Source organism: Acipenser ruthenus, chromosome 19, assembly GCF_902713425.1.
Source record: "Acipenser ruthenus chromosome 19, fAciRut3.2 maternal haplotype, whole genome shotgun sequence".
NCBI lineage: Eukaryota > Metazoa > Chordata > Actinopteri > Acipenseriformes > Acipenseridae > Acipenser > Acipenser ruthenus.
Window position 1 is genome coordinate 25,177,950 of NC_081207.1, and position 27,659 is coordinate 25,205,608.

The window sequence follows — 27,659 nt, forward strand, 5'->3', positions numbered from 1 at the left end:
TTGTATGCACCCAAAAGTTTGTGTACTTTGTTTTATTTGTTGGCCAATTAAAGTTCTCAAAACAACCCATTTCTCTTATTAGTTTTCTCATGGATTAATACAAACATGTTCCATTTAATACTTTAATACAAAGGTGACCAGTCCACACACTGCAGCGACAAGTAGTTTACATTTCAAAAATATACAAACTTCACTGAGATGAATATTCATTTTAAGGGATTCAACTTCTGAAACACTGCATTTTTTTGTAAAAATGTGGACTTGAACAATGTAATTTGTTGTTGTGAGTGAAACTGATTTGTAACCAAGGATAAAATGTTCCAAATGTAATTTATGCACAACAGAAATGTGATTGGGCAAAAAAAAAACAAAAACACTGAACATTAGGAACCACTAATCATTTTTTTACTTTGATATAGAGTGAAATTTAAATTAATACAAAATCAGTAAATACGTACTGGCTCCAATACAAACAAATGTGATGATCCTGTTATGTGCTTTTAGGAGGTATGCATGTCTTGCAATCAGTCACTGCACTGAAGAAAGGGCAACACTTTAAACAAATTTATATAAAAGATGAAATTGAAGTAAATTAAATGAAAGAAAAGAAACCTGCAGTGCCATGACTTTAAATTACAAATTCGTAATCTAACTAGGACAAGTTTGAACCATGAGGAGGGCACACAGAGTAAAACAAAAACAGACTCTTAAACCAGCTCTGTGACACTATTGGATGGGTGTTCACTTAAGAGTTCTATAAATATCACTGAACTGTGTACAGTTAAACCTTATGGAAGGAGAAAAAAAATGTAATGACAAAAAGTAAACAAAGGCAGGCTTATTATGGAATATTTCAATCTTCATTGGTTTTTCTCCAGCTTGTGTACACAGAAAGCATCACTCTTATTAGAACTCCCCAGGGAGTGTGAAAGTGACAATCACCCATCTCCTCCAGATATACTTTTTTTTTGTCTTTTTGTTAAAATCGCAAAAAAATTGCACTGCACGTCTTTAATATTTTTTTTATTTACGTGCATTTAAGCCTTTTTAAATCCTAAAGCGCATTTTCATTTATTTTAGATTTTCATCATTCTAATTCTACACCCAGAAACCAGAGGCTTTCTCAAACAAATAAGCATTTTTTCAAGCACATGGTAACATTTCTCTTCTCATTTCAATGGCTCAAGTGTTACCTAGATTAAAAAGCAGAACAGGGGGGTAGGCAGGAAAAGAAAGGGGGAGGGGAAGAGGTGGTGAGGAAAACTTCGAATCAGGAGACAAGCACTCGAGTATTCATATATTAAGATCTACACAAGGTTGTTTGCTGGTGCAGGATTCTTTTTGCACTAAGCAAATTGAAGAGGTGGAAAATGCAAATCAACTTACTGTGTCAACTCCCCTTGCAGAAAGGCATTATGTTCAATTTCTCTGCACCCTCATTAAAAGGAAAAAATATACACTTTCCACCAGTCCAACTTTTTGCAGCCTTGCCTGGTTAAGTTTGTTTATTTATTTATTTTTTATTTAAAAAGTTCCCAGAATTCAAGGCTGGGGGATGAAAAGATGGAACGAGTGTCCTTTTATTCCATCAATCCCCACTCCAACTCAATCTATTTTTTTTTCTAAAACCCAGTGCTGCAAGGACAAAAGAAAGCCATTTCAGGTAAGTGTTTTTTTTTTGTTTTTTTTTCATTTTTCAAAAAGATAAAAGGATAAAGGAATTGGAAAAGCTGGCTCTGGAAAAGCAGGGGGAAGTCTTGCAAGAGAAGTTGGGCAGTGTTCTTGTTTCGTTAAACAGTTTGTTTTCATTTAAAAGCTCTACAGCAGGTCGACGCGGCGGTAGTACAGCAGATATGCTGTGCGCTCGGCAGTCTGCTTCACCACCTGGTATTGGTTGATCACTTTCACTGCCTGGTCATCAATGCGCAGCCAGCCATTAAGACCGATATGGAAGACATCCGTGGTGTAATGGCCGCCAGTAGCACTGTTCCCATGATGATAAACAACTGTGAAAGAGGAGATAATAAAAAAGACATTTTACTAGACGGTACAAGGACGGGTACTGCATAACCATTAACAAAAAGTGTAGGCTTACTTCATGATGAAAAATCTGTTACGTAGTAAAGATTTTAGTTGTAAACCTTTCAACAATACCAGAATGGAAACTATTTTCAGGCTATTATCAAAGTGCCTTTCCATTTTTTAATAGGTTTTTTCAATCTTCTTGTATTGTGTGTAGATGCCAGTGTAAATATTGATGCATAATCTGTGCAACTTTATTTGCCTGTTCTTTCAGGATGATGTCATATTTTATTCCTGGTGATAAACATGATAATAGGTAGGGAAACTAACAAAGCTAGAAAAACAAAGGGTTAGTGTAGAAGAGGACACAGCTTTGCATATTCTTCAGTGAGGTACTTCCCTTACCCTTCTCTTACTTTGTTCCTGTCATACACACACTGAACAGTCTAACAGATGGCAAGTTAGCTTTGAAGAGCAAACACAGTGCTGAGCTCCTCTGTAGATGGTGTTGACATTGGGCCTAGAGGCCCTGCAGTCAGCACATGTTAAATATCAACACTGCCTCTTGCTGCAAGCCTGCTGGAAAAAGTACAGCCATTCACTTTCCTTCCCTCCATCCTGCCAGCCACCCAATAGAGGACTCATTAATCCCTTTTCTCGTTTTTATATAAATATTGTAGCTGTACAAATAGTTCAGTCTGTCATTTTCCACATGCCTTTTCTTTTTCAAATCAAGCTCTGCGCTCAAATCCAAGTCACAAGACAAACAAAATTGTGGTCTGAAATCAGCTCCCTAGACACTAATCCCATAACTACTACAGTTCGGCACAGTTGTCACAGATTATCTTTGCAGGAAGTCTCAAAATGAGGATGATTGGATTGGCATGAACACTGAACTTTGAAACAATTCAATTTCTGCATAAATTTCTCCAAAAATGCTAAAATATTTTATATTACATTTGTTTTGAATGAAAAGAATGCATGCATCCATTAACTCATAAAACACAAGGTATTTCTTCTGTTAATTTATTTTATGTTAAATCTTATTATCTAACATTAGAAGAACTCAATGGCAATATCCCCAGACATCAGATGAGACTGAAGTATCCTGGAACTTACCTTACCAAAATACAATGAACATTTAAAAAGATAGCAATACCCCGCATCAGCCCTTGTGCAAGAAACAAGTGTAAACATCCCTGCAAGCCAAGTGTGTACTCAGCGAGAATGTATTAATGTGGTTTGGACAGTTTGCGGTCTTGATGTACCAAGTTGCTGTCTCTGGTTCTATTGAAACGGAAGAGTTCTACACTCACAATAGTGACCGCATTTGACAGTAGATGGGACTGTTGGGCATAGAAGTGTTTAATTGATTCTAAAATCAAGACCGTCAGCTAGTAAAAGTCCCTAAAATACCCCCCCCCCCCCCCCCACCACCAAAAAGAAAAAACCCAACGGGCCATGTCAACAGTAAAATAATGCCAAGATGAGGATGCAATAAGTGAAACCAGTGTGACAAACACTACATTTTTACTGTAACAGCTGACAGATTACTATTTTGGGCAGCAGTGTGGAGTAGTGGTTAGGGCTCTGAACTCTTGACCGGAGGGTTGTGGGTTCAATCCCCAGTGGGGGACACTGCTGTTGTACCCTTGAGCAAGGTACTTTACCTAGATTGCTCCAGTAAAAACCCAACTGTATAAATGGGTAATTGTATGTAAAATAATGTGATATCTGTATAATGTGAAATGATGTATAATGTGATATCTTGTAACAATTGTAAGTCGCCCTGGATAAGGGGGTCTGCTAAGAAATAAATAATAATAATAATAATTACAACTCAACTGTTAATAGCACACCATGTAATAAGCAAAATGTGGAATACACCCAAGAAAATTAAGCCATATGCTAGCTATGGTCTCTCTATCCCTTCAGCACAGATGGGTAACGGAATAAAAAGCCTCTGTCTAGGGAAAGTTTACTGTATTGCTATAGTTACTGTTTCCAAGGGTTGCCATACTAAAAATTAAAGTTTATTTTGTTTAAAACAAAAATAAAACGATGATAAATTTACATCAAGGCAAAGCAGGGGTACCGAGACACCTAGATCCACTATGGAGCTTTTTTGTCTATTTGGACATTTCAATGAGCCATGCATACTGCAGAGGAGAGAGAAAATGGGTCTTTGCGGGATGAAAATGATATCCTGCATATAACTACAGGTCTTCACAAGGTGGTGAGGTTTAAGAAACAAGAACTAACAGGGGGCTTAACCGAGGACTGCTCTCAAAGTAAGGTCCATTATTTCATAGAGAAGCAAGAAAAAAATCCCAGCATCACAACACTTCCTCTCAAATCATCCACTTCCTGCAATATGTCCCGCTGGTTTAGGAGTCACCTATTTCTAATACTACATTAAAACTGTTGCTTTAAAATGATAAACTAATGCAACACATTGTACAGGAGCGCAAGAGGCTCCGTAGCCAGACATTTTATTGTTGCAAGTTAGGTACAGTAGTCTCTGCGTATAGGAACACTTCGCCTAAGAGAACACCCTTGAGGAGAAACTGGTAACACCACCTTTTTGGCACCGCTAGTGATTAGTTCACAACTGCTACAGTACTGTTTTGTAACCCGAAACTTAAATTCAAATGGTTTATTCAATATTTTCAAATGTGACTTGTCATCGCAAGGAGTGTCTTGAGGCACATTGATTGGTTAAATACATCTTTCCAGAAACATATCATTGCCTCGTTTTGTATTCTGATTTCCACGAGTGCACCTCATCGCTACAAAATGTTATGTAAACAAACAGCGAAATGCAATGCTGTTTCTCTTGCTACAAAAAGTTGGAAATTGTTCAAGCTCCTGAAAAAAAATTGCAGAGCAATTTGGTGTTTTCCGTTCCAGTGAGTTGCTTCACCATTCTGTTAAATTTGGTGCATGTCTTGAATATTGCGCCTGTACAGGTATTCATAATTAACCAAGAGCTGCTGCTACATTTTTATTGTGTGTAGGGGTGCTGTGTTAACCCTCTCTCCCAGCTTTGGTGCGTGATGCTTCTACCATTGCTCGCTTTAAATCAACTATCAAGACCCACTTGTTCTCTCTTGCTTTCCATGCCCCTTAAGCCTGATATATCTGTTATTAGCAGTTGTGTCTTTGCTACTTCTAACTTTTTTTTTTTTATACTGCATCTTACTCGTGATTCATATGACACATGCATCCACAATGTTCTAGAACTCACATCCTTGCCTTGTATTTAATGTATTATGCATGGTTTTTCACTATTTATTATTATTTATTTCTTAGCAGACGCCATTATCCAGGGCGACTTACAATTGTTACAAGATGTCACATTATTTTTCCATACAATTACATTTTTTACACTTTTTCCATACAATTACAGATTTATATAGTTGGGTTTTTACTGGAGCAATGTAGGTAAAGTACCTTGCTCAAGGGTACAGCAGCAGTGTCCCCCACCAGGGATTGAACCCACGACCCTCTGGTTAAGAGTCCAGAGCCCTAACCACTACTCCACACCGCTGCCCATATTATGTATTATGCATTTTTCTGTTTTTTTACTGTACTTAATGTATTATGCATTGTTTTTTACTCTGTCTTGTAAAGCGCTTTGTGATGGTGGTCCACTATGAAAGGCTCTAAATAAAATAGATTGATTGGTTGATTTAGTTTGTCTGTTACTTTATTATTTATAGTTTATTAACACTCTTGCCTATTGCTTTTCTCTACTTATTCTATTCATTTCATATGCTGATGCACGTGCATCATGACAAGTAATACATATTTATTGATACATATTGTGTCTGGTGGTCAACTCTGTCCTAAAGAACACTTCAGCTAAGAGAAAACTTTGCTTGCTTCCCAAGGGGTGTTCTCTTAGCCGGAGACTTGATGGACAACTTAATGATTTACAATATATACCTCTTATTTATTAAAATGATACACTAAAACACAGGTGCAGTAGGATGACAATACATTCCTTTATAGATAAATACTGTACAAAACAAGAAAGCCGTCCAGGATTTAGTTGCAGAAAAGCAGAATCTGATGTCTACAGGACTGCGACTTCAAATTTGGGGTTACAACAAAATAGGTCAATAACCTTACAGACATGAATTCCGCCTACATGGAGTTTATTGTAGTAAAGATAATACTTCATAAATTGTTACCAGTAAATATAAAAAAGCAACCAAATGTATATACCTGCAAAGAGCCTGTAGGATCGTTGGCCTTTGAAAATCTTGCTTCGCACTCCTGGTGAGAGGAGATCTGGAAGGAACAAGAAAAAAAATATATTATTAGAATCCATTTTTATGAGCAACAGACATGCCCTGAATAAACCAGGTCTTCAACAAAAAATCCCTAGCTCTAAGAATGGGTTGCATGGGCACCAAACGACAGCCAGGAGGGACCATACTTATACTATATTGGTGCTCCCAAAAGGCAATTTAAAATTACATTTAACAAGTCAATAGTTTGTTATATACCAATTCATGCCTCTGTTTTAAAAAGTCCATGCTTCACCTAAAATCCAGGTCAAAACATCTAACTAGGTCCAAGTCCGGTGAAATGTTGGCAGGTAGTTTCTCTTTTTAAACAAACAAGATGTATTTTAAACTTCTAGCAGGAAACCAGCACATTACTGTCCTACAACAGTCCAGCTATGATGTTGCCATTTACAGGGAGGGTTCCAGACTTTACAATAGCTGGGTATTATTCCTGTAGTGGGATAGAAATTTGTTTTGCACCCTGGTCTACTGGGAACTTGGCACTTTGGGATAAGGGTAATACATGCTTAAAAAAGGAGCTACTCTGTAAAGATATCTTCCAATATATAGTTAGGGCTTGAACTTTTTGGTTTTTATTTTCCAAATCTCTACCTCCCTTTAAATGTTAAATAGTAGCTGTCAAGCTGTCTCTGCATCCCAACGAAGAGAAAACTTAATTAAAAACTGGGTTTAAGATTTATTTATTTGCTACAAATCAAGGATGTACTTGCTATCACTGTACACACTGTACTGGGCATTTTATGCTAAAAAGAAAATCAGGACAACTCTGTTAAATGAGTGAAAACACCACAAGCACAACGATAAACTAGGCAACTGCAAGAATGAAATGCAATTACGATCAGCGATGAGCAATTCATGTAATTTGTCACGTCTGTTTGAAATAATGATAAAGACGACACAGAAATCCGCCTCAGTCCAGATATGAAAGTAAAAACAAGGTGACAGTTTTGTAATGAACAGCTTTTTCTGATTTTAAATTAGGAAACAATTGGCTCAAAATAAGTTTAAAAAGGGACATCATGTGATAACAAATAAATCCTGAAAAACTTCCAAGCCCTTTTTATAGTTCATGAACTAACACCAAACAGGGTTTGAGATTATAAACAACTGTGTTCCAAAACATTAAGAGAGTACTTTAGGTTGGGATGAAGCTTGCTCATTTCAACATTTTCTGGCTGGAGGAGCCATTTATAGATCAATGTCTGCATGCTTTGTTCAGTGCAGAATTAGGGAAACCCAGTCACAAACAGTTTTACAATATGATTACATAGATGAGAATCCAATGACACTGGACTACACAGAATTAACATCTACTGTCAATGTAGTTTAATATCCGTTTGTTTATTCCCCTCCCCCAAAAAACATCAAGCTATTCATAAATATGGCTTCAATTATGGCACTAATTTTTTGTATATTTCACAGGTAAGGTGTGGCAAAAACAATTCACAGAAAGGTCACCAAATAATGTCGTTTTAGCTACATCAACATACAAGAGCTTTTAAATAGTACACTAAAACCAATATAATGACTACTGCTTTTGACTACAAACAGGTTTAAATGTTACTTTAGGAGTACAAAAATTAAAGGTTGTTTCACATATTCTGTACATCTTATGCAGGATTTCTCTTCAGTAATAAGAACGAGGCATTTAAATTGGTTTGTTTAGCCTAAAGGGCACTGCCCCTTTATAAAAAAAAAAAAAAGGAGTTGAAAAGGTCACAGCACACAGGTAGGCACCTCCAGTGTCTAGGCCAGGGGATCAGAAAGATCAGAAAAAGACTAGAAAACAGATTAACCTCTCGTTTATCTAGTTTGCAGGAAAATAAATATATGTTCAAATGGCAGACTGAAGTATTTTGTTTAGTTTTGGAGAAATCAAGTATTTATTTTCAGACTACTTGGGTACACTGCATTGTATGAAAAAAGGTGTTTCAAGAAATAAAATTTAAGTATAAATATTTTTTGAAGATGCAAGCCCACTGTTTAAAAAATAAATTAGCAAGTGCTGTATGTATGTGAAGATCATAACAGAGTTTACAGTAGCATATGATCTGTGTTCATTGACTTGCTTAGCTACAAACACAAATCAGATTTGCTGACCTAAACAGCTACACATAAATGCTGCGTGCAACACAACCAAACAATTTACAGACACTCGCATATTTGTATCTTCAGAGCATGACACACTGCATTTGATAGAAATAAACGAAGCGCATAATCAAATGTTTTTCCATCCATTTCCAGGATTTCAAAGTTCATTCAAATTCACAAAAGTCAAAATTGCTTAACCTATTTCAAACCAACTTAGGGGCTATTTATCACTGTGCTTCAGCAATAGTTTCACAGACACTTGGGCCCTGTCCACACTATACCTTTAAACCGGCTTAAAAGTGCTGAATACGGTTTGCGTCCACACTACGCAGCGTTTAATACCGTCCTCAAGAACACTTCAGGAGGTAGTCTCGAGTCCGGTTCTAATTAGATTGCATCAGATAGTGCGGTTTATCAGAAGTGCGGATGCTGCAATACTGTACTACATTTTTAGTGTATCCTTCAAATATCCCAAAATGCTTTGTGGTATGTTAGGCGAAATATTAGCTCCTGAAGGACTTCTATCAGTGTACGCTCCGCAATGGGTATTCATATTTATATTCAGGACATTTGTTAAACTTCTGGGGAAAATAAAAGCACAATGTTAATTAGGCGACTGCAAAAATGAAATGCGAGTTAAAAGTAGGATTGGGATTAGGGGTGTTGCAATATGACGATAAGATAATAGCGATATAAATTCTAACGATTATTCTGTCGTCTGTAGTTTTAATTATGCCCACTCTGAGAAAGACGCATCAACAGGACAGAATGCAGAAAACTCAATTTAGAAATGCGTTTAACCCTATAATAGTGTAGCTATTGGATTTGGGAATAAGACATTTAACATCCTTAAATCAGACTAATAATTTGAGAAACACCCAAACTAAAACCAAAACAAAACCCTTTAAAAAAAAAAAAAAAAAAAAAAAAAAGATCAATCTTGATTAGAATGGCACTTTAGGGTATCTACAGTAATTGATAACTGTTTTCTAGATGTTTAAAAACTGTTCTGAGCTCTGTATTTAAAATATTGAGTGTTTTGTAAATACCTGTTGTATTATAATTAAGCACCATATTTTTTTCAATTTGGTTTATAATGTTATAACACATTTTAGCTTAATAAACAGTAGAATTAAATCTGTATCGCAATTATCGTGATAATACTCCACAGAATAATCGTCTAAGAGAATTTCCATATCGTGACATCCCTAATCCGGATGGACAATTCATGTAATTTGTCAGCTCTGTTTGAAATTAAATTAAGGGGACCAGAATTAGGTGCAGGCAAGATATGAAGGTAAAAACAAAGATTATTTTGTAATGAAGAGCTTTTTTCTGAGTTTAATTATGAAAACAGAAATCAGCTCAGTTTGTTTAAAAGGGATGTCGTCCGATTAAAAATAAAACCCCAAAACTTCAAGCGTTACTTGTGTGTGTTCACATTTACTTTTTCCAAAATAATTTTCTTTTTTGCAATATATACCTCTATGAATATGAAACATAACACATTGTTTTAAAAAAAACAGTGCATGCATGGTGGGATACTATCGTATTAATTTCCACTGTTCACTGCTAGGAACTGTAACCAAACTATTCTAATAGTGTGTGGACGCATTAAGGCCGATTAAACATGAAACGGTACTTCAGTGTGGACCCTTTCAGCTGGATTAATTAGAACGGGTTTGAGTACGGTTCTCGAAATCGGTTATGTAGTGTGCACAGGACCTTACCTCAAGGTTTTTTTTTTGGTGTAAACAGACCTATTAAACTTAAAAAATGACTGATGCATAACGTCCCCAAAGTTACTTCAATATAACTTTTTCCATCAAGGGAATTCTTTATTCCCGATTGACAGTTTAGTGAGCATCAGTTGTACAACTCTGTCCAACGATGACTGTTCTATATGTTGCATATATATTGCACTACAGGTTCTGCTGGACACAAACAAAATAAGATGTTATTTCTAAACAACAGATATCGTAGCTAAAACTTAAAAGGTAATGAAATTAAAATGACAAGGCATTAAAAAAGAAATAAATACCTTTGCTGATTTCCAGATCAACAGGGTACTCTATGTTCTTAATCAATTTCTGGCACCCTCCAGTTTTCTCATAAACAAACCGCTTAAGATGCAGGACCAATACGGGGGGAAGCTCTTCCAAAGTAACTCTCCGGCTGATCTCAATCTAAAATACACAAAAAAAACAAAAAAAAATGAATATGAAATTCTCCACAATACCACATTCTTCACCGATTGCTCATTTAAGCTTATATCAGGGCTGCAACAAAGGGTACATTTTGACCTTCGAAGGTTCAAAACACATTACCGAAGGAAGGTTCGAACCTTCGATGCTACCAATTTGCATAATTTACTGGTGACGTCATATTTATATTTGATTGAAAATCCTATTTTACAGGTAATCCATATACATGGAATAAAACATTCACATGTAGTTTAAAAATACGTTATATAGAACAGTAATCATGTTTTATAATTAAATAAATACACGCTGTTTATTTACACGTAATTGATGCTGCTTGCGATACACAGTAAGCTTGTATTGCAGCAGCCTTAGGCAAAACAAAGCTTTATTTAAGTCACCGTTCCAAGCATGTTATCATCAACAACAACATCATCAACCTTACGCTTGCTTGTCAAGTAACCCCAGAGACTGGTTATGCCTCCATGATACGAGTCACTTGCACAGTTTGCATTCAAATTTTTTTTGGTCGTCTGGGCATTTAACAAAATCCCAAACAGCAGAGGGGTTTCGAGACATTTCTTTCAATACAACAACGCTTTGCTGTCGAGATGGTGAATGAAGAAATTAAAGGTTTGCCTCTGGATAACCCAAACTGGAGGGGGGAGGGGCGGACGGTGCTCAGTTTTCAAAATTAATTATTAGAGTTAGCGTATATTTTGTATGTTTCAAACACATTCTACCATAGCACTTGCCTTGTACACTAGGTATTTAGCACATTTTACTGAAGCACTACAGCCGCTAGTATAGGTACTCCCAGTGCTTTGGATACTATACCCTGCTCCATACACAGCAGCGGCAACATAAAGAACTGCTACGTTTAATGATTTGGGAATGGATTTTAATACGTTTATGTAATATGCATTATACTAATTAAAAGATTGAATGTTGCATGCGAGTTCTCAGCTCCAACCACTAAGACAATACCTGTGCCGCCCTATCCTTAACCCTTTGCGGTCCATTGTCGGACTGGGTCCGACATTGCAATTATTCCTCACAGGTCCTTTGTCGGACTGGGTCCGACATCATTATAGCAACGCAATAAACGGGTGTTTAGTCGTTTTTTCTCCGGAAAAAGCCGAGAAAACCATTCAATTGCCGAGTGGTAGCGACAGGAGCCGAGACAAGTCGGAAAAAAAAAAAAAAAAAAAAAAAAAGGCGTATTTCATGAATAGTCATACATGGTATCAGGTATCAGATAATGGGCGTCCATAATAAACAAGCTGGCTAAGTGCGTCAGCGCACTGAGACTATCATGGACATTTGCAGAGCTTTTTTCAGATGTTATAGTAATAAAATAATGACTTTGATCGCATTATTGAGGAGTTTGGTGATAAAACGAGTGATCTGGAGATGATCGATCGGTATGTACGACTATTATTATTATTATTATTTATTTCTTACACAGCTGAACGCTATAGCAAACAAAAGGCTGGGGAGGGGCTGGAGATGCCTAGTGTGTGCTTTGTTGATATGCAGGGCCATTTAAACCCGTTTGACTGTGAAAAAAAATACTTTTAAACAGCGCGTATAAAATTAACTGCGCGTGTGAAAATTAATTATTCCTGGCGTGCCTGACGCGCGATTAATAAATGGACCGCAAAGGGTTAACTCTGACCACTGCCTTGAAAGTCTAAATCCTTCTAACTTACTGAAAAAGCAGAAGTTCATAGTAAGGAAAGGGGTTCTTCCAGCACAGAACACTCAAGCCCTCTGGTTATGCACAAAGCAGGTACAGAACAAGCAGTAGCAGAGAACACTGCTGAACTTTACAAAAAGAAGTTAGAGGCCCTTTACAGGGCAAGCTAAGCAGCGGTATAAATTACAGTAATTGAATTCCAGTTCACCAGACACTAAAGTGTGCCATTAAATCAGCCAACACTCCTCCTGAACACTGTTTCTCTGCATGTGTGCAGAGAAATTCTATTTGCCATGTCCACCTGGACATTGTTCCTCTAAATTATAATAGATCTAAATGTACCACAGGTATCAAGTTCTTCTAGTTGAGCAAAATACTATGATCTAAACCAGATGCAAAACATAAATTATAAGCCATGTAATAAGACGCTCTGAAGACAGTTTAAGGAAAAAACACAAATGACAAAAAAAAAAAAAAAAAAAAAGGCCACTGGCTTTACAGCTGGCCTGCAGATGTTCTTAGTTTATTAATGATTTTCCATCTATAACCATATATGAATGTGCCCCCTGCTTGTGAGTAGCAATGCAACACCAAGCAGTTTTATAATAGACAAATTTGTTCTGTCAATACACCTTACAAAACAGGAAGGAAATCAGTTTAGTTTAGTAAAAAACACACACCACAACAACAACATTACTGTGAATTCAGTGGTCTATTAACATGCAAGCACTGCATTTATAAATAAAGATGCTGTTTACACACAACTTGTTTGAGTTTAGATTTTTTGTGCAGTGCAAGGAATTGTAGCATTTGTAGTTTTCATGAGCCTCCTGTCACCAGTCAGTACACACGTACACACACACACACACACACACAGACAGCATTAAGACCCTAGTAAGTGATTCACGCACACCCCTGTTGGAGTGAGAAGGAAGAGAGAGTTCTGGATTCCCACCTCCTGCTTGCTTTTAGTGGTGTATCCCTGAACAGACTCGCGCGCCACCAGCGTCTCCAGAGCCTCCTGCACTGTGCGGATCTTCTCTGACTGAATGTCCAACTGCAGTGAGAAGAAGGGCTGCAGTGTCGCCGACTCCTTCGAGCTCTGCTGGTAAACCACAGACCTAGACACAAAACATTATTACATGTAAAATGTATTGGTGCATGTTTGTTTAAAAGTATATTGTACCTGTATGTCTGGACCTGAAAAATGTATTTGTTTTTGTACCCACTTGTCCCTAAACCACATCCATTTTTTTTTTTTTTTTTAAACCAAGAATAGACACAGCAACCTCATTGGAATCCACCAAAAAGGGATCACACCAGGGGATATGCTAAATAATAAATGAATGCTTTGAATTTGACTAACTTGCACTGAAAATGTTTTTCCAAAGTGAAATATGTTTATTCATGTTTACAACAATCCCTTTACTGCCCTCTGAACAGTTCTTTGTCATGAGACACACTTCAGATAAAACTATGAAGGTAGCTGGTGCCAGTTCTGTTTTTAATGGCAGATTTTGTGCCCCATGCTGAGGTTTTCCTCCAGAGCACCAGCCTGGGCAAACAGCCCAAAACTCAGATAAAGATGGCACTATATTCTTCCAGCCCTTACTATCCAATGAAACAGCAGTCTTGTGCCAATGTAAAGAAGGGCAAGGTCAATGCAGGTGCCACAGTTCTGCTGCTCAGCTTTAGAAAATAAGCACATTTTTATATACATAACCATGATCATTTGGGTTTGGTTAATATCAGGGTTAAAGTGGTAGTTTTTTTATGCAATTAAATATGATCTTGCTTTTGTAAGACTGTATACTAATATTGCAGAAATAATGAAATGGTGTTGCATAACATCCACTGGGAGTGTCCTAGTGACTCGGCAGGCAGGTAGCAAACTCATAGCACTGAAAAAACATTCCAGCAGCATAAAACTGGTCATTTCAATTGCTGACTAATTAAAAAGGCAGTTTCACCTGATGTGCCCTCCGAAGATGACGGTAATAGGGGTGTGAATGAAATCTGCCTGTCGGGTAATGGAGGTTTTATTTTTGGGTCCCACTTGCTCCCACTCATCCTCGCTACCTTCCTCGTTCTCTGCCTTCTCTTCTGATCCAGGCTGGGAATCTGGACCATTTAGTGTAGAAACTTCTGTTCATAAATAAAGATAAAAAAACACATTAGAACAAGCACCTTTAGGAATAATTTTTCAAAACCACCATTTGTCCTTGTTTCTTGGATCGTTCTAGGGAAAGCAATCAATGCAGCGTAACCTTTGACATCTAAAGCAAAGACCTGCCAGGTTCTTGACATTCAAAATAATATGAACTGAAACAAAAAGTCATTAACTTACGTTCCTCCTGTGGAGAGATTAGCTTTATCAGCGACAACATCTCCTCATGTAGTCCATTTAGAATGAAGCCCAGAAACTCCTCTGCATCCTCCTGGCGACCCTGGATCAAACACAAAAGGGTTGGCCAGATTAAAATTAGGGACAGACGATAGCCTTCAGGAACTAGTGTTAATTAACTCCGATTGTGGTGAGAATTTGGGATAAACATGTATTGCAGTTGGGAGAATTGTAGGGATGGAGAAATCTCAAGAGCAACAGTTGATGAATATGGACATTTTTATTTCCAAACCAAATCTGCACAAAAGGTTTGGAGATTGAAAAAAGGGACTCAGTTATGGATTACTAATTCTAGATTCAACCCTTAACGGCCCATTTATTCAGCACCTGTCAGACGCGTCAGGGTCCAATTTATTTTCACACACGCTGTTTATAAGTCATTTTATTCAAAGTAAAACAGGTTCAAAAGGCATTGCATATCAACAGAACACTCAATACTGCATCTCCAGCCCTACACCACTCCTTGTTCGTTGTATTTATCAGATATCTCTTCATAGTAGTGCATATCTCCTGCTTATCTCCTGATCACTCGTTTTATCACCTCCTCAATAATGCTATCCAAGTCATTATTTTATTACTATAACATCTCAAAACGCTTGACAAATGTCCGCGATATTCTTTAAGCACTGGATGCGGTATCTTGTTTGTTTATGTGTGTTATGTCTGTGGTGAAGAGACTATGCATATTGCTCAGATCCGCCTCAATTTTTTTTTTGGGGGGATCTCTTGGCCTCACTCGGTCATTGAAAGCTTTTCTCTGCTTTTTCCTGGGACCTGTGCTTGACGTCTTTTTGATGTCAGACCGGAAAGGAAAAATTGTAATTGTCGGACTGGTCCGACATAGAACCGCAAAGGGTTAAAGGGTACATAAGAACCTTTTTATTTTATTGCGTTACATGTTCCCTTGTGTTGCTACAACTGTTTATGTAAGGATGATGGGAAATTTAGTTCTGAGATGTCCATGCAGGTACATGGGAAGCCATCTTAAGGCAGGGAACACAATTTAAAAGTTTAAAAAAGTGGTAAAAATGTAGAAACAATTTTAAAATACACACACCTTACATAAAACAGCTGTAGCAACACATGGGAACATGTAACAATAAAATAAAGTCGTCCTTATGTACCCTTTAAGTGGTCTTGGTCCATGGAGTGTAGAGACATTCAAGATGCACTGTAGTTGAAAAAGCTTTACTTAAGACCAACAAACATAATAAGTAACAGACATCTGATCAAGATTACGTCTACAATACTTGTTGGTAAAAAAAATACATGGTATTTTACCTTCTCAGAGAGGCTGGACTTGATGACAGTAAGCAGTGTGTAGATGTAGGTGGGTTCAAAGGGAATCCCAGGTCGGACATCTTTCATTATTTTGTCTCCAGCAGCTAAAAAGGTAAGCACCACAGTTAAATAATCTTTATTAAAAGGGGATGCGGGGGGCGGGGGTGCATATAATATAATGGAGTTACTTTACCTTGCTGTTTTGCCTTGGAAGGTACAGGCATATTACTGAACTCATTCACAAGTCGAACACTATTAAAAAAAATTAAATTGTTAGTTCACAAAACATAAAGCTTTTAAAATAAGCAGTTGCTATTCTGGGCTTTTTTTCTTTTCTTGTTTTAGTTGAATGGTTGTTTAAAAATATTGTTTGTACAGTAATGAACTATGGCTTGTATTCCAGCACAATGTTTATTTCCACTACTCCACTGGATGATTAAGATCTCTTGTAGATCAAAACATTTGTTTGACCTGATGGCATGGTGTTTTGATAAATAAACTTATTTTGGAACTTACTTAGTGTGCAGATATTTAATTTCTTTATTCTTGTTTTCACTACCCCAAAAAGACCTTGATCATTTCTAGTTTAACATATTTAGGCTGCAAAGGCCACTGCTCTAAATGGACTACTGTATAAAATGGGTCAGCTATTTTAAACAGGACGTGGACACTGGGGGAGACAGGTTTGGAAAAGATACTCACAAGTTGTCGATCATGGGTGTTGAAGTGCACGGCCTCTGGGTTTCATTGAACATCGGAATGGACTTCATCAGGTGATACATTGGGGGGCAAGCAATCAGAGCCTGTAGAGTCTTTAAGAGGAAGTCAAGGGGAACACACAACAAAAGGCACAAAACTATTCATCAGTATATAGGTGACCTTAAAAGTCCCCCTTGAAGAATAAAAATAAATAAATAAATAAATAAAACACACCACCAACCAAAACAAGTGTGGCAGGCTGCATATACCCCTAGATTGTTACATTCAATAAGCTGATCATTGGCAAGATATAGGCTGTGTGGTCCAGTGGTTAAAGAAAAGGGCTTGTAACCAGGAGGTCCCCAGTTCAAATCCCACCTCAGCCACTGACATTGTGTGACCCTGAGCAAGTCACTTAACCTCCTTGTGCTCCGTCTTTCGGGTGAGACGTAGTTGTCAGTGACGCTGCAGCTGATGCATAGTTCACACACCCTAGTCTCCAAGTCGCCTTGGATAAAGGCGTCTGATAAATAAACAAATAATAATAAAAATAATGCACAATTAGAAACTGAAACATATGTATAAATGCCTGCCTCCACTATATGCCTCTACAGCAATAAGAAACATGATGAAAGGATACAGCATTGATGTAGCACCAGTTTCCCTTGTTGATCAGCCCTCTTGGTTGCAACGACACTGGCTTGTGTATCAGCTTCACATTCTCAATCAACTCTTGAGTTATATAAAAAATAAAAAAATAAATTTATATATCTGTAGATTTCTTTTAAAAGCTATAGTACAAGACCACTCTTCTTACTGGCGTACGGCAATTACAGAAACAGGGTATAAACTCCGAGAATACAATTGATACCTCAAAAGGTGCAAAGCGCAATTACAAGATTTGATTTTGGAGGACATATGTTCCTTGTGAAAGTGAAAAAGGAGGCAAGCCGATTCAGACAGAATACTAGAACTGTGGAGGAGAAAACAAATATGGGATTATTAATAGTCAAAGTATCCTTAACAAATACATTTTACACACACAAAAGTTACCTGGATACCCGATAAGTACAATGCTGAACTTGGAATTTTCTTTCTATAGGCCTAAGAAAATGATAACGCCCCTCCCATCCGAGTGATGCATATTGCAATTACTTGCCGACAGATTACGTAAATGGATTATGCAAGAAATACTAATCAAATCAAGAGTACTCTATTTACTGCCTTGGAATTTTACAAGTAATGTATACATTTTATGTTTTGGCTCTTCCCTATACCCATCCCCATTCAGTCTGTCCCTCATTAATCTTGTCATATTATTGGATGAATTATTTAGCCCTGTCCAACATACATTCATGTAGGAGGTTGATTTCATTGAAAAACTATCAAATGCTTGACCGTATAGTAGAAATCAGTGCATAGTTTAAAAATACTGGAGCAGGACATTATTTTCTTACTGTAAAGACCAGGGTAATCATACGCCAGTACTACAACGATTCTGCAAACAAAATCTACCTTCTAGTTTCTGCAGCATGTAGATGGACTTTAAAAAAAAAAAAAAAAAAACAAACACACACACACACACCTTGAGCCACAGTGAGCAGAACAATGAGTGTGCCAAATTGTGTTGTGAGTTGGTTTCGTAATATGGTCAAATGACCAGAAGGACTTTGCTTTCCCATTTTAGGAATATTGCACCAGTTTTAGTATAAAAAAAGAAAATCACCCCCTTATCTTTACTCCGATACAAATCATGTAAAATTTGAAACAAAAAAATGCTGGAAATGATTAAAAAGCAGGAGTTTAAATCTTATATTATTTATGAACAATCTAACCTTTAAATTTGGCAGCAAACACTGTTTTTCTACTAATTCAGCAGCAGTTTCTTTTTTGTTGCCATTGGGATGGCTTAACAGATGATGCTGAATATCAACACTGTTGTCAGCACTGCACTTAAACCCTTAACTGATTCACTTTCCATTTGACTTTTATAAAATGAATGTAACAAAAAACACATGATATATATTGGGGGGGTTGGTTACCAATAATCTAATGCCAAAAAAAGGGCGATGACTGATATGAATGCACCAAATTAAAACTATATATATATATACATATTACACACACATATCCTGCTGGTGTTTTACAATAGGCTTGACATGACCGAGTGCTTTAAGTGAAGCATGCTACAGTATTCACTTGTGCCAACTCAGATCTTTAACCAAAAAGTTAATCCATACCCAATTTTACATCTGTCTGTATGAGATACTGCACTTGCTAAAATTAAGCTGTGGTGATAAGACTTTCCTGGAAAATCTTGTTTCATAAGAATGTGAATAACCATAAAAAACCAATTTCTTTCACAATGAAAGAATTATAACATGTCTTTGTTTTTACATGCTGTCAACATACTTCTGACTTCTGCAACACACTATGTTCTGAGATTTCAAAATATCAAAAAAAGGAGATGCTTGAAAATGTGAAGGGTCATTCCAGCTCAAATAGAATGTAATCAAAATTGGTATTTTTGCAAGCATGGGTTACACAGCTCTGTAAATGCATACACCTTCGGACCTCTGTCATATGTGGTTTGTGTATCAATTATAAATTAAAGAAATCTCCCAAGAAGTTGGTCCACTACGAGGGAATTGCCCTGTAGTCCCTCCATCCAACAGCATGCTTCATACTACAAAATTGTAGTAATATGTGGCAATCAGCTCTAGTACAAGTAGGAAGGTAACATAGCAGGAAGCTGAATAAAATTGTTTTAATTGTTTTAGCACCACCTTGTGGAGTCCCTTGAACTCCATAAAATCATGGTAAGAACTTAACAGGATGAGGTGTTACAGTAACACCAAGAACTAGTACAATTCCTACTTGGTGGCTACATATTGCTCATTTGAAAATTGGGTTTACCTGAATAATTCTCGGGCACCAATCCCATTTATATGCAACATGCCATTTAGCTGAAAGGTAGCTTTGCACAATTGTTCACTAGGCAATCCCATTATGAAACTTAAAATAAAAGTGCATTTACTGTAATTGTGAACAGACCACTAAATAAGGTATACAACATTAGTAAAAGAGACTAGTTAAAACTGGTAATTACTTGTTAACAGGGAAAAGAGTTTATCTGCATGTTCCAAGCCTTAACATACTGTACATGTACACACATTAAAGAATAAAATGTAGAGATTTGACTATTAGATGTAAGGCTGGGGCAATGCCTAGTTTTTCACTATCAATACATCGTTCTCCAAAAAAGCAGATGCATCGATTCATCGAAATTATGAAGGGTAAAAGAAAAAATACACAAAACAGTAATACATGTGGAGCTATGGATTACTGTGTAACATTGCTAGTAATGATTTATAAACTATTATGGCATAGTGCATTGATCAGTTTATGCATATTGTAAAAATATTACTTTTTTTTTTTTTACCTTATTCGTGTTTATTTGTACCAGTTGGGGGTCGAAGCAAAGTCCCCCCCAAAAAAAGTTATTTAAATCCATAAGTCAGAGCAACAACCAATCAATAAAAATAAAAAAAAACTAATCTTTAAAAAGTTATCACTATCCACAGCAGCTTAGTAACAAGAGTGTTGTCCATGGCTTATATTTTACTTTAAAAGTGGGTTTTAGCAGGTCTTCTGCCACAACAGAAGCAACTGGCAGCAAACACTGCATCATCCTTTTAACTGCCATATTCAATTTGTTACGGTTACATGACTCTCCCTTGACTCTTCCAGTCCAATTACAGACAGAATGACGTTTGAGGATAACATTTCAAACTCTTACATAGAAGGGAAAGCACCATTTAAAGAATGATAAAGATGTGAAACCAAAGGAAAGATGAGGTACAGTAATCAGTCGTGTACCCGCCCGACACATCCGCCCAAACCATTTATCCACCATGATCAAGCTCTTCAGCAACGCCACCCACGTGTACAGTGGTAATGCTAAATGGCTACAAGAAAGCAAAAGCGAGTTGTTTTTGTTTTGTAAACCTATGCGTTTTCCTACTGTGTAAAATTACCTGACACAAATGCAAGTGTATACAGCACTGTGGCAGGGCAGGATCCCTGCACATGAAGAGGGGTTTTGTCTAAATGTATATTGTAAATGGTGTGTATTTACTGTAATCAATTAATGAAGTACCTGACGCTCCTGGTAGATCCTACCTGCTGCCAGCGGGGCATCAGGCATAAAAAGGTTCAATTTATTCACCTCAGGGCTGCAAAACCAACTGGGCTAAAGAAGCTGCAATTCGCCAACGTGTGTGCATGTGCATGCGTGTTCAAGAGTGAGAGAGAACCAGGGTTGGATACCGAAGAGTGAATAAGCAAGTCAAAACTGTTTGTTTATTATTGAACAGAAAAGATTAGTTCAGAGATTGTAGATCCCACCAATGTTTTCGTACACTGTGTTGTATGTACTCAGAGCGCTACCACTGCTGGCAGTGTCCTCTGAGCTGTTCAGTGTGTCAATATGTAAATAAATCTTGTTCGCCTGCAGGGCGTATCAACTTCAACCTCCATCTCGATTTAGGAGGAGCTCCCTAATAAAAGTGGAATCTCAAAACAATAATTAATTGTGTGAATATAGAAATTGTTACAGCTGTGTAATGGTATTTAAAACAGGATTCATTTAGACGACTTTTTACATATCCGCCCTTACTCTGGTCCCCAACGCAGTTTGGATACGCGACGGACTACTGTACTCACAAAATGCAGATCAAATACAGTTCTTCAAAGCTTGATAAGCTGATGTTTTGACCTTTGGTTTTAACCACAGACAGCAGGACAAGTAGTAATAAAAAAAAAAAAGCTCTGAAAATACATCGGACACCAATACAGTCACACACACACACAAAAAACCCCACACAAATCTTATAAAAAACAAACCTTTAAACCATAGAGAAATCACATTAAGATGAGGCTGGAACGACAATTAAAAAAAAAATAATAAAATATAGATAATAGATGAGGCTGGGCAAGAAACCCCCAAGTGCTAGGATCAACCCTAATTTTCTATCACGTGCTACTTTATAAAAGGGGTGTGTATTTCACCCTTATTTCCCAGGGTACTCTACCTGCAAGCTTAGGAGCCATGGGATCCTCAGACACATGAACAGGACTCTCTTTAACCTCTCCTGGCAGCTCAGGGGCCTGATCTGTGGCTGGGGTATTGGCAGTGGAGGAGGTTGGCATGCTTTTTATTTCAACGTAAGCCACTGGCCCACCCGGAGAGGGCTTAGAATTGTGAAAGAGGCTGGCCCAGGATTTGGCAGGGGGGGTGGCTGCAGTACCACCCGCTGATGTTGCCTGAGGAGCAGCAGACAAACCCAAATCTTCTGCTAGCTTTGCCTCAGCATCAGAGCCTTCAGGGGCCTCCAATTGTCGCTGCAGTAGCTCAGTTGAGTCCTGTTGTGCTTCCCCACAGCCAGAAGTCTCAGCAACCATCTGCCCATTGGAAACAGAGCTGACCATCTCCTCCTCCTCATCAGTAGTAGTAGTCGTACTAGTGGCAGTACAAGCTGTGTCATTGGCAGCGTTAACACTAGCAGCAGAAGACGCAGTAACAACGCAAGATGCAAGCGGAAGCGATGTCCTCATTGAGGAAGAGGGAGGAGTGGGACTAGGGCTGTCCCTTCCACTAAATAGCAGTTCAGTGTTCCCCAGAGCGCAAGGCTCTGGCCGCTGCTCAGCAGTCCTGCCTCCCTCCGCCACCCCGCTGCTGTGGGAGGAGGAAGAGGAGGTGGCTGCGTTGTTACTGTCCGATAATGATATGGCTCCGCTCATAAAGTCAAAAATAGTGTCATCAGGGCTTTCACAAGTCCTCCGATTGATGGCTGACGACACTGTTGTGGGTGAAGTAGTGGTAATAATAGTGGGGGTGGTAGCGCTGCTGTCAGTGCTACTCCTGGGAAATTCAGTAGAGGTCTCTGTAGCTGTCCCCACCTCCTCTGATCCCAAGTTGCCAAGGCCAGTCACATTCAGTGCGTGTCCATTGACCAGTCCAACTACTAGGTGGGTTTCAGGGTGGGCGCGAGCACTGCTGCTGCTACTGCTGTTGCTACTACTAGACCCCTCCAAATAATTGTAATATCCTGGTGGTCGCTTTTTCTTCTTTTTCCGCTCCCGCTGCCCCAGGCTGCCCGAAGTCCCGTCCATGTCCATGTCCATGTCCTGGAAAGCCCTGTTGCTGTCCAGAGAAGAGGGCTCAGAGTGCTGGCAGTCAATGGAGTTGAACCTGCTGGAGTCGGCAGCCTGCAAGCTGTCCAGGACGTTCTGTGAGGGTTGGCTGCCCAGAATGAACTCAGGAGCCTGGGGGTTAAGAGTGCTGGAAACTTTGTACATGGAATCTTTCTGTCCAACAGACTCCAGATCAATAACCTCATCCACCCCAAACTTGATACACTGAAAATCCTCTCCTGTGTGGATTGGGAAGAGAGAGATTAGATAAGGATAGATACCCCAAGAATAGATCTTGGATCATGAGTTTGTCCTCGATGGGTTCCCATTAAAACCTCTACCACTTACAAGTGCACACAGAATATCCTACCTATTTTAGCCTTTAGACTTAAGTCTATAGTCAGTAAACATGCGTATATATTTTGCACAGACACAGCACATTCAAGATGGATTTAAATGGCATCTTAGCATGCAAAGCCTCTCATGTCCACAACTTGACTGAAAACAGATTCTATTCCTGCTAAATGAAACTGTAGATCAAACCTTTTGAAAGCAGGTTAGCCTCCTTTAAATCAGAATTATATTGTTTCTATAAAAGACTAACTGCTGTAGAGAGTTTACACTAATATAGTAGATTTGAAACAAAAAACATTAACCCTTACCGGAGGACTGACTGACACATGGGACTTTGTCATTGAATGGGGGAAGCTGTTGGAAAAATAATAGATGGTTAAACTTAATATATATTACAGTCAGAAAGGCGCATATACCGTATAAGCCTTTATAAAGCGTTAGAGCTATTTCTATAACTGGGACTTAAGCATGGAATGTGTTAAATCAGCACCCTTGTCAGTGTAACAATGCATGTTTAGAAAGCATTCAGACTGGTGCTACATTATATTCATGGTATTGGGGTGGGGGGGGGGGGGGAGATAATTACCGCACACACAAAAAGAGCTCTTGGGAGTTTTTTTGTTTAATGCCTGTCTTGGGAAAACAAACCTGTACACAATGGTGTATAATGTATTCCAACTAGATTGCTACCCACTGATTTCTGTGCAACACACAGTAACAATTAAAGACATATTTTAAAGAGATAGCAAAAATGGGAGAGAGAAGAAAAAAAATTGCTGGGCCCGCCTTTGTAAATGTTTCAGGTTGTGGACGTCGACCACCCCCAGTTATCATATTACTGTACATACTACATGGGAACACTAAATGAAGCATGGACATGCAATCATTATGCCTGCAGTCAACGGCACCGTAGCCTTTCTAAAAGTGTGTGTGGAGCAAGAACCACGGGTGAGAGGGTTGCCGGGTAGCAACGGTTTTCAGGAATACATTTTTATTATTTTTAGCCACTATAAAATGCACTTTTATTTCAACCAAACATCAACTGCAAAATAACCAATTACAAAATCAAACCATGGCATATCAGACCCACAGAGGCAAAGTGTTTAACTCAACATCAAACCTGCCATTTCTGTCAGTTCTGTGTTTCTGTTTCAAGATGGTTGTTCTTTGTTCAGCAATGGAACAAAGCGTCAAAAACTAAAATTGGTACCGTCTTGTAGTCTGATTTGTAAATAACGCCTGCTTCTTTAAGTTCCACTTTCAAAGTCTCTTCAGGGATATGTAGACATTTAAGAAAAACGTGTTACTGTCTGAAAAATGTGCGTCTAACCTTCCGCAGCAAACAGTTCTGGGAGCAGGAAGTACAGCACTGCAAACGAATGGAGTTCGCCAATGATTGAAACAATAATTATAAAATTGTCCAAGGATTGGGGCAAAATTGAGAAACCTGAACATTTAAAGTTTGTTTGACCAGCGCTAGCACTTTATACACACAAACAAACATCTGGACACTTAAACACGACAGGATATAAGTATATGCGCTGTAATGTAATGCTAAAGATCCTAAGTAGGGGCTTCTGTTTTCTTTTTTCTGTGCTTACTTTTATCAATTTGAGTTATGTAAATCTTTTTTCGGTGCTTTCACGTTGTATATACTGTATGAAATTGTTTTCGGTTACTTTTTTCTGTAGTTGGGGTGGGCTTAAAGTATTCAGAACAAATTAATGATAGTTACAACTCAGGAAGGAAAAACAGCACTGGGAAAGGTGGATTTGTTAATTTTTTTGTACTGTAGTGTTTTTTGGTTTGTTTGTTTTGTTTTTAAATGGGAAAGGGGTGAAGTCCACATGAATTGAGTAAACATTTCTAGTGTTTGCGTTTTTGTATCGGGTGTTATCAGTTTTGGGTCGGGACCCCCAGTTTGAGAAACGCTGCCTTCGGTGATCATTAAAAATCTTAACCACTTGCCAACCTCTCTGTTGCTAAGTTTCTTAGTTAATTAGAGCCAACTTAAGATAGACATTTAAGGTTAGTTTTAATACTGAAATCAAAACTGCAGAAGAATTAAGAATTCTACCTGGGCAGCAAGAAGTTACCCCTCTCATCTTCACCTTCATGTTATGGTTTCCATTGCTCCCCATCAAGAAAGTCACATTTAATTTGTGTAATTGAAAGAGGTTACACTCCCAATGCATATACTGAACTATTCCATGCATTCGTGCGAGATGAACAACTGGGTTGTCCTACTGTATTTTGCAACAGTGTACTGGAGTAGTGCCCAGAAGCTCGGAAAACAAGACTCAAATCTTAATACAAGCTTTATTTTAAACATGCAACAGTAGATCAGTGTCACAGAGAGACAAATACAATGTAATCAACCATACATAGAACTATATAAAAAGTAGCTTTGTGTTAACAGTAATACAATAATTTATTTATCTGAAACCAAGTCATTCATTTAGGTCTTTTATAATTAATACCAGATAGTCCAAGTGATGTATAAAGGGACTGAAGGGCAAAATTGGTCAGGGCCTCCATTAGGATTCAAACCAAGACTTATTTAGCTCTCCCCATGAGAACAGACTACTTCTACATTGGGACATTCCAGTAACAGAACATTTTCAGAAGTAGTGCCTTGCCAGCAAGCTCTGTGTTGTAAAAGATTTGTGTCGTAAAAGTCAATTAATCCAAAATGGTCATTCCTGTTGGAAGAATTGGTAGTTAAAGTAAATAAATAAATTTACCTCGACATAACAGCGGGGAGTCACAAAGAACTGATTGAATTCGTCAGGGCTGAACTCCCCAAAGATATACTGCAAGAAAGAGAACAGCCATTAGAACTCAGTCATTCATTAAATCAGTATTCACCAAAGCACTTGCAAGCTAGCTGCTTTAAATAATTTATGGGGATCAGTTTTTTTTTTCAGCTCCTATTTAAACAAAAAAGAAAACAGTACAGACAAACTGATTCACTTTTGTTATTTGGTACAGAGTTTTGTCTTACATTTCCAATTATAAGTGAAGCCAATGACTTGACAAATATCTGTTGGTATTTTTTATTTAGAAATGGAGGGCACAGAGCTAAGGCCTTGTTTCATGGGATTGCATCTGCACCATACAGGCTTGCTGTGCAAATAAAGCGCACCCAAAAACTGATGAGTGGCAAAAGCTCACTTAAAGCGTGTATTTTGTACATATTGTAAAATCATGCTAAAGAAAAAACAAAAGCAATATACTAAGTAATATAATAAGAGATCCGACACCGCGTGTGTAAATTCAATACAGAACAGAAATTATTGAATATCAAGTTGTTGAATATCAATTTTAACAGAACAAATATACAGTGCAAGTTGTGGATTTTGAAAAGCAAAAAGTTCAGAGACCAGACCATCAGTTAAAACATACTAAATGTACCAATTAGTATTTCATTAAATATTATTATATTGGTATCAGTAGACACCCCTGGTGTGCACTGAAATCAGGGTTCGACATTAACCATGGCCTGACGGCCCGGGGCCTGTAGTTGTGAAGCGCCACAGGCCCGACTCGGCCGATTACATTTAACTAGTATAATATATATAGTGCACATGGCTTCCGTTTCATGAATCCAGGAAAATGGGCCAGTGTGCCAAAAAGCTGAAAACTAATTTACAAACCATTTTTTAAAACCACAACTATGACCTAATCCTAACTTTCCCGCCACACGTCATATTTGTTGTACAGTCAGACTCCGAGACTGCGTACCGAAATGCTGTGTTGGTACTCGTTCCTGCGACATGGCAAATCTTTTACAAATCGGATTTTCTACATCTAAGCAACCAATAAGCCAAAAGGAGAGCGCTGAAATCAATAAATCATAAAGTAATTATGAAAAAAAAAATTAAGACTAACATTTAGAGTGGAGGCTTAAGCTGGCTCCATTATGACCGTGAAAAAAAAAAAAAAAAGTAATATTCTGCCTTGTTTGGCATCAGTTTCCCAGACTTGCAGATAAAGCAGCAGCTTTATTTGTTGTGAAGTCTACATTTCATTTACATCATATCCAGTCTCACAGTAAGATGTCCCGATCGACACCCAGATGCGCGATTTAATTGTCTAACTTTGATTTGGGATTTGATGTGTTCAGGTAAAAAATGCCAGTCACAATCTTTCCAAGACTCGTTACCATCACACAGCAAGACTGGCGCTGACTTGGGAGAGGCTAGACAAGCAACAACGCTCTGAGAAGGATTGTTATTTTATATTATGAATATTGTTTTAATAGTGTTTATTATTAGGATTATGGATGGACATTTTGAATAGTTTCCTATTAGAATACACAGGGTGCAACATTTTTGTGTACTGAATTACCAGAACTCTGGTCCCTTATGCTCCCAAGAGTAAAAGGCAAGTGCATG

The 27,659-nt window shown here is 38.0% G+C and overlaps 1 protein-coding gene across 1 annotated transcript in view; it reads right to left on the reverse strand.

Annotated features, from left to right (window-relative positions):
* LOC117424578 (ubiquitin carboxyl-terminal hydrolase 10-like) overlaps window positions 1-27,659 on the reverse strand; it is a 35,150-nt gene continuing 7,491 nt past the window's right edge. The window contains exons 2-14 of the mRNA XM_058992675.1: window positions 26,007-26,075; window positions 23,571-23,616; window positions 21,807-23,147; window positions 17,354-17,445; window positions 16,717-16,826; window positions 16,208-16,266; window positions 16,015-16,118; window positions 14,677-14,776; window positions 14,300-14,474; window positions 13,285-13,450; window positions 10,471-10,615; window positions 6,253-6,318; window positions 1-2,006 (exon numbers count right to left, since the gene is read on the reverse strand). Of these exons, the coding sequence (XP_058848658.1) occupies window positions 1,819-2,006; window positions 6,253-6,318; window positions 10,471-10,615; window positions 13,285-13,450; window positions 14,300-14,474; window positions 14,677-14,776; window positions 16,015-16,118; window positions 16,208-16,266; window positions 16,717-16,826; window positions 17,354-17,445; window positions 21,807-23,147; window positions 23,571-23,616; window positions 26,007-26,075 (2,661 nt within the window). The 3' untranslated portion in view covers window positions 1-1,818. The remainder of the gene's footprint in view (window positions 2,007-6,252; window positions 6,319-10,470; window positions 10,616-13,284; window positions 13,451-14,299; window positions 14,475-14,676; window positions 14,777-16,014; window positions 16,119-16,207; window positions 16,267-16,716; window positions 16,827-17,353; window positions 17,446-21,806; window positions 23,148-23,570; window positions 23,617-26,006; window positions 26,076-27,659) is intronic.